The sequence below is a fragment of the Pelmatolapia mariae genome, linkage group LG14 (assembly GCF_036321145.2).
Source record: "Pelmatolapia mariae isolate MD_Pm_ZW linkage group LG14, Pm_UMD_F_2, whole genome shotgun sequence".
NCBI classification, from domain to species: domain Eukaryota; kingdom Metazoa; phylum Chordata; class Actinopteri; order Cichliformes; family Cichlidae; genus Pelmatolapia; species Pelmatolapia mariae.
Genome location: NC_086239.1, coordinates 30695126 through 30707172, shown reverse-complemented (window position 1 = coordinate 30707172; position 12047 = coordinate 30695126). Strand labels below are relative to the sequence as shown.

General features: G+C 43.2%; 1 protein-coding gene across 1 annotated transcript; it reads right to left on the bottom strand.

Annotated features, from left to right (window-relative positions):
* Positions 1-3247: 3247 nt before the first annotated feature.
* On the bottom strand, positions 3248-11776 carry LOC134640694 (zinc transporter ZIP6-like). The gene is made up of 9 exons (XM_063492596.2): positions 11617-11776; positions 10206-10313; positions 8876-9045; positions 7875-8060; positions 6722-6806; positions 6020-6424; positions 4836-4916; positions 3941-4131; positions 3248-3403 (listed from the first exon to the last, which is right to left on the bottom strand). The coding sequence occupies exons 1-9, from the start codon at positions 11774-11776 to the stop codon at positions 3251-3253; spliced, it is 1539 nt and encodes a 512-aa protein (XP_063348666.2). The 3' UTR covers positions 3248-3250.
* Between the last annotated feature and the right edge of the window lie 271 nt (positions 11777-12047).

Here is a 12047-nt window from a genome sequence, read left to right as displayed (position 1 = left end):
TATTACACATTTATTACACATTACACATCAGTTTCACACAGACTCTGGAAAATAACAGCTATTTTCTGATAATTGAGGTGCATCTGAAAGTGTGTCTACTGGTTTTAGTTAAAACTGACTGATTAAATGCCAGTTTTTTTTTAATCGTTTTTAAAGAATAAATTCTTTATGTGAAGGTGCTAATAGTTTTAGATGTTTACTGCTTTAACTGTGTTAATATTGTTACTTCTGCTCCAGCACATATGCAGACTATCTGTATTCTTCACCCACACACATAGAAAGTGCATGTCTTCAAAATGACTGGGGATGAGAATCGTTTCCAGTAGGTAATTTCCTTGGAATTGCTAGTGGAATCATTTATTGCCTACTGATTCCTCTTATTGGTTCCACCTGCTACAATCAGCTGATTTCAGTTCGTGTGCAGAGACACAACAGTAGCGCAGTTTGCAGCAGGAATATGGACCTTACTTACTTTTTATTGCACATGCTGCTAACACAACTTCGGCTGTTTGCAAGGACCTGCGCAGACAGCATGCTAACATAAAGCTAGCCAAGTGTTCTGTATTCCCAGAGGAAATAAACTAGATTGAATGTCATGTCTTTGAATTAATGTCTGCTTAGCAATGGTAGTGACTCTCAAAGCAGCTCCAATAAGAAGCCAATGAAAATCGATAAGAGAATCAATGAGGAATCAAATTTATGTTTTATTCATAATGGAATCAGCCACTAAATTCTTATCAGTTCCCATCTTTACTAGTTACCAAAATATGTTTCATATTATTTTATAGTTATTAGTGCTGTCAGCGTTAATCTCGTTAAAATGACGTTAACGCCATAACTGCATAAACGCGTCAGTGCGGTAAGCTCATTAACGCATCAGCGCCGTCCAGCCCCACGCGCAGGACGATCCGCGCTACTTCGCTCACGGAGATTTGCCACGTTAATACGGTTATGGCGTTAACTTCATTTTAACAAGATTAACGCTGACAGCGCTAATAGTTATAAATGTTATAACTAAAACAGTTATTTATTCCATATCAGTTCAAAAACGAACGTGACTTTTATAATGTTCAAATGTGACCTCAATCAAAAGATTAACAACTAAAATCAATCCAAAGCGGAAACAAAGTTTTACATCATTGGTGACGAGTGAGAAAAAACGAGATCTTGACATTTTAGAATCAGACGCACAGAGCAGCAGGTGGTGTGAAGTGTGAAGTTTATTGGTGTTCAGGAATGTCAGAGCACAGCGAGTCGACATCAAAGCTGCCCGAAGGGCTCTGCGGTCCGCGACAGCGGTGGACAAAATAACAGAAACCGTTTGAAACAGCTCTGCAGAACCATAAATATGTATCTGTTTAATCACCAGTAACTGAGGATACAGAGTGCAGATGAGCTCCAGGAGGAGGTTTTGAGGTGTGAGCTGGTTTTGGTGAATATCCCAGGTTGTTTCTCAGGGATACAGAAATGACAGATTTTACTTTGTGTTACCACAAACAGAAAAAAAACTTTTTGTTTAAATAAAATACAGAAAAAAAAGTAAAAATGATGATTTCACAGGCCAAACATGGAAGAGCATAAAATCAGAATGAAACCTTCACCGCGGAGCTGTTTGTCCTTTCTGTATGATTTTATCCACCTTTAACGAACAGAAACATTAAACACACAAACATGAAGGAAGTCGCTCCTTTTTTGGTTTCTGTACTTTTTCCCACAAATTTAAAACCACTTTTTTTTTTTTAAACGTGTTGTATGGTCCTCGATCTTCACAACCAACATCACAGGAAGTCAAATGAACTGCATACTTTTGAAGTACTACACACATAATGTTACACATGTAACGAGCACAGTGAGAGTCTGAACTTTTTCTTTGAGGTGATTTTTTTTCTTTTAAGAGGAAAACGTGATTTGACCTAAACCTCAGAGCAGCGTCTGAAAAACGAACCGTGAACCTTAACAACGCTTGTTGTTGAGATCCTTTGAAACGAGTCCACGTTCAGCCGGAGCACGAGGCCGTAACAGAGACTTGTTAGAAATATTTGTTTTATGTTGAGCTGCCACGTTAACTTTTAACAATCGAATAAATGTAAAAAGCAGCATTTAAAAGAAAAAAAAAAAAGCACACTGCTCAGTTTCCCCTTTTTGATTGTAATCACTTCCTTTCAGTTTTTTATGAATCGACTGTTTCGATGACAGGAACAAAAACTATGTTTTTGTTTTACAACAATCTCCACAGGAAGGAGCGGATCGTTTACACGCCAGAAATTTTAGTAGATTAACAGAAGATTTATTTTATACTCACTAATTTCTATCTCAGATCTGAAGCCTGTCTGTGATTTCATCCTGCAGAGAGCTCAGGTAACATGAACAGACTGAGATGTCGCAGATTTCTCATTACCTGGACGGACTTCCAGCTGATGACAGGAAACAAAAAGTTCAACTTCCTTAAATGAGTTACAGAGTTTAACTTCAGCTAAACAAAGGTTTTTACAACCAGCACAACTCAGCTGGCTGTAAACACCTCAGTGTAACAGTTACTTGTTGGCAAATATTTAAATTTAAAGAAGAATAAAACCCACAGGATTTAAAATTAACTGACAGATTTCAAACTGCGGCTTCAGACACTGGCTGATGACCTGAGTGAGAGGAAGACACTGAAGCAACGTGAAAGTCACTCTCACTTTCAGCCTGTAAAGAAGAAATCTGTCCAGAGCGTCACAGAGAAAAGGAAAAACTCATCTGAAACTGAAAACTGTCAGAGGATAACACTGTAACACTGATCGGGCTCACTCAGCAGCAGAAGAAGAAAAACAGACACAAAATTAGCAAAAACCAAATAAAACATGTTCCTCAGAAGAGCTCCGGGTGGGTGGAAGCAACAGTTTCTCCTTCATGAATTTTTCATAAATATGAAACGATAACTGGTGACAGGCGATCCTGGATGGACTCCAGGTGTTTCCCACTTGTGATGGTCGTGTGTTTGTTGACAAAGACAAAAACAGCTACAAGTTTAACACAAAGAAAAAACTTAAAAAATATTTCTGAACCTTTTTTAAACAGCTGACCTCCAGCCGGCCGAGGTTGGAGCCTCAGCGGCTCTGGCAGACGGGCTCAGTTCAGCTGCTGCTTTCCTGCTTCACAAGTAAAAACTAACTCAAGGCGTCTATCAACAACAAATAAAAAAAAAAAAAAACACTACAACTCTGATGGCGGCACTGGAATGCACGTGAAGCTCAGGAATGCGTCTCTCTCAGTATCCCAGGTCCAGCTGGATTTTGTGCTCAAAAATGGCGATTAGCAGCATTATGCAGAAGCCCAGCAGGATGCCGGCGTTCTGGAGGAGGAAGAAGCCCCAGTGGCTGAAGCCGTGGTCGCCGGCGTCATTGTGCAACATCTCGGGGACCTGAAAGAAGAAAACTGTCTGAGGCTCACAGACCCACTGTTTTCTGAAAACAGAAACTTTTCCCATGAAGGAAATAACAGACGTTAGTTTTGATGAACGGACAATGCGCCGCACATCTGCTGCAGTACCCGGTTACACCACTAGGAGGTAAAGGAGCATCCTCCAAGGCTGAAAAATGGATTCGAATAAGCTTTTATAGAGTGTAGAGCAGGGCAGCAGCTACGAGAGGGCGCCTTTGTTCAGGAGACAGAAGCTCTGCTGCCTTTTCCAGGAAGCAGCTGACTGTGACACTAAACCCTCCTGCAGCTGTTTTTCAGACGTACAGACTGATGGTATTTTTACGACTTATGAGATGCCATTAAAATGATGGCAGTATCTTCATCTCAGGCTGAACTCTGTATTTTGTGTCAAGCAAAATGAACGTTTTTTATGTGGAATATTTATTTAAATTTCACAGCATTACAATTGAACCTCTCGCTCTGTGGATGTCAGAGTGGATGCTCTCTTTTGATTGGCTGGAGGGTAATGCTCACTTACCATGTCCACCAGGGCCACGTACATGAAGAGCCCGGCTGTGAGGGCGAATATCCACGTGGAGATGTTCTCGGCGTAGTGTCCAATCAAAATCCCAGTGATCATGCCCAGGTAGGCCATCATGGCCGACAGCACGTTGTAAAGAATGGCCTGACGCACCGTCATGCCGGCCTTCAGGAGCACCGCAAAGTCACCTGAGAATCAGAGAAGACTGTTACTCACTAAGACTGCTGCACTGCACTGCTGATCCTGAACTAAATTAAGGATCAGACTGTGTCCAAGGACAGGATAACTAATAAATAAAACATCACAGAAACACATGAAAAGAATCGAGAGCAGGACTGTGCACAAAGACAGACGTGCTGCACGGGCCCGCTCTTATAGACGCCTGAGCTGGTGTTGGTTGGTTCAGCCTAGCAGCCATTGCACTGTTTCTCTTTGCCTTCTTGCATTAAAGATCGTGCTGTTTGTGGTGTATTTTCAGGTGGTTGAATAAGTGAGCTGTGTTGTGTTTGCAGAAAGAAACGAGCTCTTCACCTTCTGCTGTTCCACACATTTAAACTGTCTTTATGTCTGTTTCTTACTGTGGTGTTACTGCTTTAAAACAACTGCACGACGCAGGAATCAGCTGCGACAAACACATGAAGGCAGTGAATTACGGAGTGCCTGATTCTTGATTTTGATTTCATGACAAAATAAACATGCTGTGACCTCCCAGTGAAAGGTTTCCATATTTAAATGAACAGATGTTTAAAACTTTAAATATTGGACTGAAAGAAGTTTTTTTTTAAATTCTTTCAAAGCCATTATCACTTTATTCCACTGCAATAATAAAGTACTTTATGTAGGTAAGACTGGGGATTACAGAGAAAATGTTCCACTGAGATAAGAGTCTTACCCAGCTCATGAGGCAGCTCGTGGCAGAAAACAGCCACAGACGTGCTGAGACCGCTGGACAGACCCTCAGTGAAAGCAGCGCCTGCAAACAGATAAATCCAAATATTAGAAACCATCAGCAGCAAGAGGCAAACATCAGCATGAAAATGCACATCTTACATGTCACCGTTCACTGTGGCTGAGGGTGAATCCTCCTGACGTTTAACTTTAATCACCAAAGTTTGTTCTAACATTACTAATTCTGCTGTCAGTGGTCAAGTATGTTAAATGTGCTGTGCACCAATTTTCTAACCTATTCTGTGAAGATGATTTCTGTGCACAGAACTGACGCTTCATCCCGTAACTCTGAACGCTCTCATGTTTCTACTTTCTCCACTCCGATCAGTTTCAACCAGTCTCACTTCCAGACTTAAAACTGTTGAGAAGTTTAAACCCACTAATTACGACATCTGTCCCTCCAGAGTCTTCAAAGAGACCTTTGGACCAGTGCCACAATTTTTCATCTGAAGTTCTGGAGCTTTGTTGAGATTCTTCAGTCTGGTTTGAAATGACATCACAACTCTGCATCTTTTGAGTATTGCTGATGTGAGTCATTCATTGTATGACTTGTGAATCATGAAACGTTGATTTCCCGTCTTTTGGTATCCGTGGTATCACCCTGAGTATGTTCAGCTCATATCTGACTAACAGCTTGTTTTCCATCAGCGTTCTGAAACAGCTTCTTCGATCTGCGGCGTTCTACAGGGATCCATTTTAGGCCCCGCCCTGTTTTCACTATACATGCTGTCCCTTGGGTCCATATTGTATTGCCTATCACTGCAGACCACGCCCACTTACACCTGCCTCTGAAATCAGACACTGACTGGTTCCTTAAGCTGAGGTTAAAGAATTTCATCCCCATCAGTGACAACAAAACCAAATATTTAGTTTTTAACACCCTCACAAATATAACTTTATCTCTCTCCTGCAGACAAATATCCAACTGATGACTGGTTGAATGATCACTTCCTGTGGTGACATGACAAACTCTCTCAGTACCAAACAGCACCATGTTTAGTCACGTTAAACCAACCCTTCTGGGCTCTGATTGGTTAGAAACTGGTGTGTTTGCTGTTAAACGAGTTCAAGACAAAAAACTGAAGCTAAAGAGGAAGTGAGATCACGGGTTGTGACCCTTCTACTCACCGATAGCGAGGCCGTCGCTGAAGTTGTGCAGTCCGTCTCCCATGATGACCATCCAGGCCAGCGTGGCCACTCCGGCCTCCTGGAAGTGCTGCTCCGAGTAGGAGTGGGAGTGGCTGTGCGGGTGGTGGTTCTGAGAGTGGTGGTGGTGCAGGATGTGATGGTAGTCATGGTGGTGGTGGTGCCTGCTGTCCGTCTGGCCAACCGTGTCATGGAAGTGGGAGTGGCATTTGTTCTCGCAGTCCTCGTCGGTGTAGTTAGCGGCGCCCCCCGACGCTCTGCCGTAAGCCTGCGGCGAAACGACGGACACCTGCGGCGCCAGCATCACCTGCTCCTCCTCCGCCACGCTGCTGCCATGCAGGCTGCTCGAGTGGTCGCCAAACGTGCTGGCGCCGTTAGTCTCCACATCTGGAGACACAATATGGAGGTTAGGTCAGGTTAGGCCGGGAGGTCGACCTCCGCCTGTGCCGTTTCAGAGGTCAGAGCTCTGTTCTCTATGGTGGATTGAGCTGCAGCTCTTAAAGCCTTCACCAATCCGCTACACGCCAAACGTGACATCACAGTTGTTAATATGCACCAAGCTGACACAAGCCTTCACACAGAAACACATCTCAGCTCTCGGCTCGAGTGACGCTCGGCTTCACTTTGAGCCAAATCCTCAGTTGTTCAACAAAACGCGAAATAATTCACCGTTTCGTCTCTCACCTTCACTCGGCTTCACGCTGTTCTCCTCCAGCGCCGGCTGTTTCTCTGGATCCATGTTCTCGTTCTGATCACACTTCTTCTGGATCTGCGTGGAGTTCGTACAAACTCATCAACATCAACATGAAAGGACCAGTTTACATTTTTCTGACAGCAGCACGAAGGTTTGTAGGCCAGAATACTTATTACCATGAATGCTTAAACGCCTTAATTTTACCTCCATTTTTGTTCTTACTGTTAAGTCAGATACCAATTTCTCAACAAAAAAACCCATGAGATGAGAAATAAATATTTCTTTTAAGAGTGAACAATCAGAAAAGAAAATCAGCGTGTTAAAAAAGAGTTATTGTTTCCAGTTTTTAAGAATTGTGACCAACTTTGTAGCTGCGGTGTGCAAAGTGTCACAATTAACTCTCTCTGTCATAGAAATGCACAGAGAAGGAAAGCTGATGCTAAATCAGACAGTTTGTGTCCGACTGTATCTTCGCAAAGCGTAAACAGAGGACGCATCGATTTTTCATGACGTTTGAAAAAATAAAAAACTGCAAAGTCATGTTGAAACCAAACACAGGCGGCGATGTGGAGCCACGCAGAGGGAGCAGACTTCAGAAACTCACTCAGCTGAAAAAAGGCGACGACAGCAAAATATGTTCCTCGGAGCCAAACCTCAAAGTGTTTGAGCTGAGTCGGGGATTTTTGTGAAAAACTGAAATTTTGAGGTGTTTGTGTTCATCCAATTTCATGGCAGAAGGCTGCGCCGCACACTGCATGTAAACTATGTGATCAAAGAGCTTTTTTAATGAAATCTCCCACACGTCTGTGAAGCTGTCTCAAAGATCTGCGCAAAGCCCCAAAGAAAGATCCTTTACTTTGCTTTGACATCAGGATGTTTGGATTCTGCAGCTGACGTTTGTCAAACAGGCCGTCGTGAGCTGTCTGTGTGGAAGTCTGCCTGTAAGACTGTGACTGTACGATGCTCTGTTCTGACCTTTGGTTATTAATTGAGGGCTTTAAAGTAACTAAATTCTAAGTAAGAGCGGGCTGTATGATGTGACTCAGGTCTCAGTGTGTTAAACGGTCAGTTTAACAGTTTGTCTGCACGAACAACAGGAATCAGGAGTCATTCTGACTGTTAGAGAAACTCGCCGTCTCTGACCTTCTGTTTCTTCTCCTTGTACATCTTTCCGAGCGTCAGGAAGTGCTCGATGAGAAACATGAAGTAGACGTCACTCAGAGCCGTCAGGCCCTTCCACACCGCGTCCAGGTTCTCCTCGTGCTCGTCGTGGTGGTGGTGTCCCGTCATCGCTGCGTCGTCGTGGTGGTGATGGTGGCCTCCCTGAGACTGATCACACACCGTTAGCTTAGCTTAGCATAAATATGTGACACAGGGGGCGCAGCAAGAACTAAATATTTAGACTGAAAGTATCTCATGTATGTGGAGTAAATATGAAGCTGCTACCAGCAACCCGTCTGAATGTTTACAGACTGATGATGATGATGAAGCTCTTTATTATCAGAACAAAAGCAAACAGACAGAAAAACTGTCACAAATCTTTCTGTAAAAGGGTTACAAAATGTTCTTTATCTGACTGTTCTTAAAAAAATAATTTAAAGTTGTGCTTGTTGTGATCTTTGAATGCATATGATGTCACACATGACATATGATCCTCATTTATAATGTGTGGAGTCTGTGTGTGTCTATGAATGTGTAAACATGTTGCAATGACCGCTTCCCTTTTGTCCACATCGCTCTTGAACAAGACGTTTACAGTCTCAGTGAGTTTTAACTGGAAAAATGAAGAATATGATAAAATAATAGAATAATTAGAGGCTGATCAATCAATTGGCTGCTGATTAGAATCAGAGTCTACCTGATAGATCATTGATTACAAATCTCTGTTTAGTGTGAGAATCTCACAGTTTGGTTTTAGAGCTCGACAAAGAGTCAAATTTGTTAAATAAAGGATTCAAACACACTCGCTTCACCTCACTGCTGCATTAGATTTATAAACGTGCAGCTAAGCAGCATCTCTGTCTGCTGGCTCGCTCTCCGCTGTTCAACAGCTGAAGTCATTGATCACTTTAACTTGAGAGCATGAACATCACGTGTTGTAAGACTTCCTGTGTGTCAGGTGGTCGCGCTCTGCAGGGACTCACGTGGGGGATGAGGTGCAGGAATGCGTCGCCGCTCAGCGTGCCCACGGCCAGCGCCACCAGGAAGCTGAGGAGGAACTTGAAGAAAACTTTGTTCATGAGCGGGATGAGGACGACGCCCAGCAGAGACAGCAGGCTGATGATGGTGATGGAGAGGAACCCGCCGACCCACGCTGCAACACAAACACAAGCTTCAGAAACATCAAAACGCTGCTGACAGAAAGGACCGCACCGTCTCTGCTTCCAGAACACGACGCTGTGATTCTTCAACTTCAGGCAGAAACTCACTGCCAACCCAGAGCGATCCCTCTGAGAGTCATGACCTCAGACTGCTTTCACTCTGCTGAGCGGGGCAGCACAGAGGCGGCCCACGAGCAGTCGCAGTCTGTAGTGTCCTCACTGTATTTTTGTTATCTTTGATTATTTATTCGTTTTTTTCCTGATGAACTCTACAGGTCATCCACGTCCAGCAGCAGCAGCTTTCTGTTGCTGTCCAAACAGTAACTGCAGACCGCTGGACGGACACGTTCACAGGACCATAAATGTCACTTCAAAGATGCCAATTCTCACCCGACACGAGTCTGCAAACAGAGCTGCTCGATGAATAATCAGTTTTAGTTTGATTCATCTGCAGCGTCTGACACCATTCATCAGTCTGGCAGCGCTGTCAGATCATTTTCATCACACTATCGGACATTTCACAATTAAATTTACAGACTACATGTCATCATCCTTCCTACGATTACTACACTGATGACACACAGCTGTGGCTTCCTGAATACATCAGCAGCTTCTCTGACCTCAGCGAACGCTTCACAACTTCCACTAACTGGATGTGTTTATGTTCAAGCTCAGTCTCAGCACTGACAGCGCCGAGTGTTTGTACACTGAGGTCAGTCATTACAACATCAAACCTCCTGCTAAGAACCTTCAGAGTTGTTTTTCACCAGGGTTCAAATTTGACATCCAGTCTTGTTCCTTTTACTGTCAGCTGATAAGTTAAAAACCTGCCTCAGTCTCCTCAGACCGTCTTTGTATCGACTTATTGTACTGCAGACTTTAGTTTATACATGTGCTTTTATAAACATGTTCTTGAACGCGTTTGTATTTTAGAATATGTTCAGTTCTTTATGTTTTTATCCAAACTGAAATGCTTTATGACTGCATTTTAAAAAGTGTGATACAAATACCATGTTTACATTTCATATTAGCAGCATTATTATTATTATTATTATTATTAATACTATTTTTGCAAAAAGTGATGTGAGATTAACTTTCCTCCCACACTGGGTGGGGAGGTTTAGGTGGTGCAGACTGCTCACATTAAACGTACCTGTGGTGATGTTTCTGCTGTTCTCCCCACCCATGTGCTCACTGTGGTCGTGGTCTGAGTGGTTGTGGTCTCCATGGTGACCGTGAGCATGCTTGTGATGCTTATGCTCTAAAAACAGGAAGACGGAAAGATGAAAATCAGAAGTTATTACTTCATTCTTACAAATTCAAAGAGCCGTAAGGCTGAGGTCAGAGGACGGGACACTGTGACACACAGAGTGTAACTGGTTTAAACTGGTTCATCAGATTAAACACTGCAGGTTTACACTCAACACAAACACACTGATGATGATGATGATGATGATGATAAGCAAACAGTTAATCTAAAAATACAAAATGCTTCTGATTCTCAGTCGGTGGCAACATTTCCCCAAACACTCGGGTTTGTTTTTCCAGCTGATCAGCAACAAGAAAACTGAAAACCATCAAATCAAATATCAGGATCAAAATATCCAGACCACAGCAATCAGACCACAAAGTCAGAGTCTGACAGCAGTAATCAGCTGTAGTCCTGCCGCCTGAGGGGTTTAATCCTGGTGGGAACTTTCCTCAGATGTTTGAAGGCCTGGAGACAGACGGAGCTGCACTGGGAGTAAAACTATTTGAATTTGAAGGCAGTTTGTAATATTGGCTCCAAATGTTTGGTGATAACACAAAGACCGTCCTGTATTTTGTTCCTGCGTGACGCTCGTTTTGGTCCTTCAGTGTTCCTTCTTTTCTTTCCTTCCTGCCGGCCGTTCACTTCACATTCAGTTATTATTTCCAGTTAACTCATCGCTGTCCTTTACCCTTGGAGTCATAATAGAGGCCCAACCCCTGACCAGATGAACCTGTCCTCCACCACCTCCACCTCGTTTTTATTTGGTTTCATTTGAATTATAGTGAAGGTTGAAGAAACTGCCTGTAAAGGGTCCCGTGTTAAAGTTCAGTAACAGCACGTTTGTTAAAGAATAGCTGTGTTAAATAATCGATTTACCAAAATGATTCTGATTGGTGACGTGACTGAGCAACCTGTTTATTCCAGGACAGAGTCAGCACTCTCTGAAGTTAAACACACACACGTTCACTGTCACATTCGGAATATGTTGTTCAGGCTGCAGCGAGCGATTCATCCAACAGGAATGTGATTTTACCAGAAGATCAAACAGAGTGCCGCAAACGCTGAGCCAGGTTCACCATTCAGCCCAACAGCTTCAAACAAAGAGCAGCTAAAGTCTGCCTAAAGAAGACGTCAGTCATTAGATTTTACAGCAGAGGCAATAAAATCTCGACTGAACAAAAAATAAAATGGTCATTTTTCTTGTTCTGCTTTTTGCTTTCTTATTATTTCTCTGGTATAAAATAACACTGAAGTGATGATCAGCAGCTGCAGACATTTTCCTGGAGATACTGATGAGGAGTTTTGGTCCTACCTCTCGCCCCGTGTGCCGAGGCGTCTCCGTGCAGCACGCACGCTCCTCCATCGATCTGGTTGAGGAGGGCGGGGTAAAATGAAACAATGAAAATGACAGCTGGTCTCAAAATACCAGCCTGAGTTTGTGAAAAACACTGCCTGTTTGAAAACTTTCTCATTTGGGACTCTCGGTCGTGAAAACTTTTTCGGTGGGGACAACTCTCTCGGTCGGGACTCTCGGTCGGGAAAACGTTCTCAGTCGGGACTCTCGGTCGGGACTCTCGGTCGGGACTCTCGGTCGGGAAAACTCCCTCGGTCGGGAAAGTTTTGGTGTAAAGAAAGGTTTGCCGTTTTGATGGATTCTGTGTCCTGTACGTGAAATGGCATCGATTTTGTGTGATGCAAAAGAAATAAATCTCATGGCATCAATCTAAGGCTGAGGGTTCAAAG

Excerpts from the sequence above, each read along its gene's own strand:
- LOC134640694 (XM_063492596.2), bottom strand. The coding sequence starts at position 11,776 with ATGAGAAAGTTTTCAAACAGGCAGTGTTTTTCACAAACTCAGGCTGGT. Across the intron at positions 4,132-4,835 it reads CGAGCTGCCTCATGAGCTGG|GTGACTTTGCGGTGCTCCTG; the intron begins GTAAGACTCTTA and ends TCTGATTCTCAG. Across the intron at positions 3,404-3,940 it reads ACGTGGCCCTGGTGGACATG|GTCCCCGAGATGTTGCACAA; the intron begins GTAAGTGAGCAT and ends TTCTTCTTTCAG.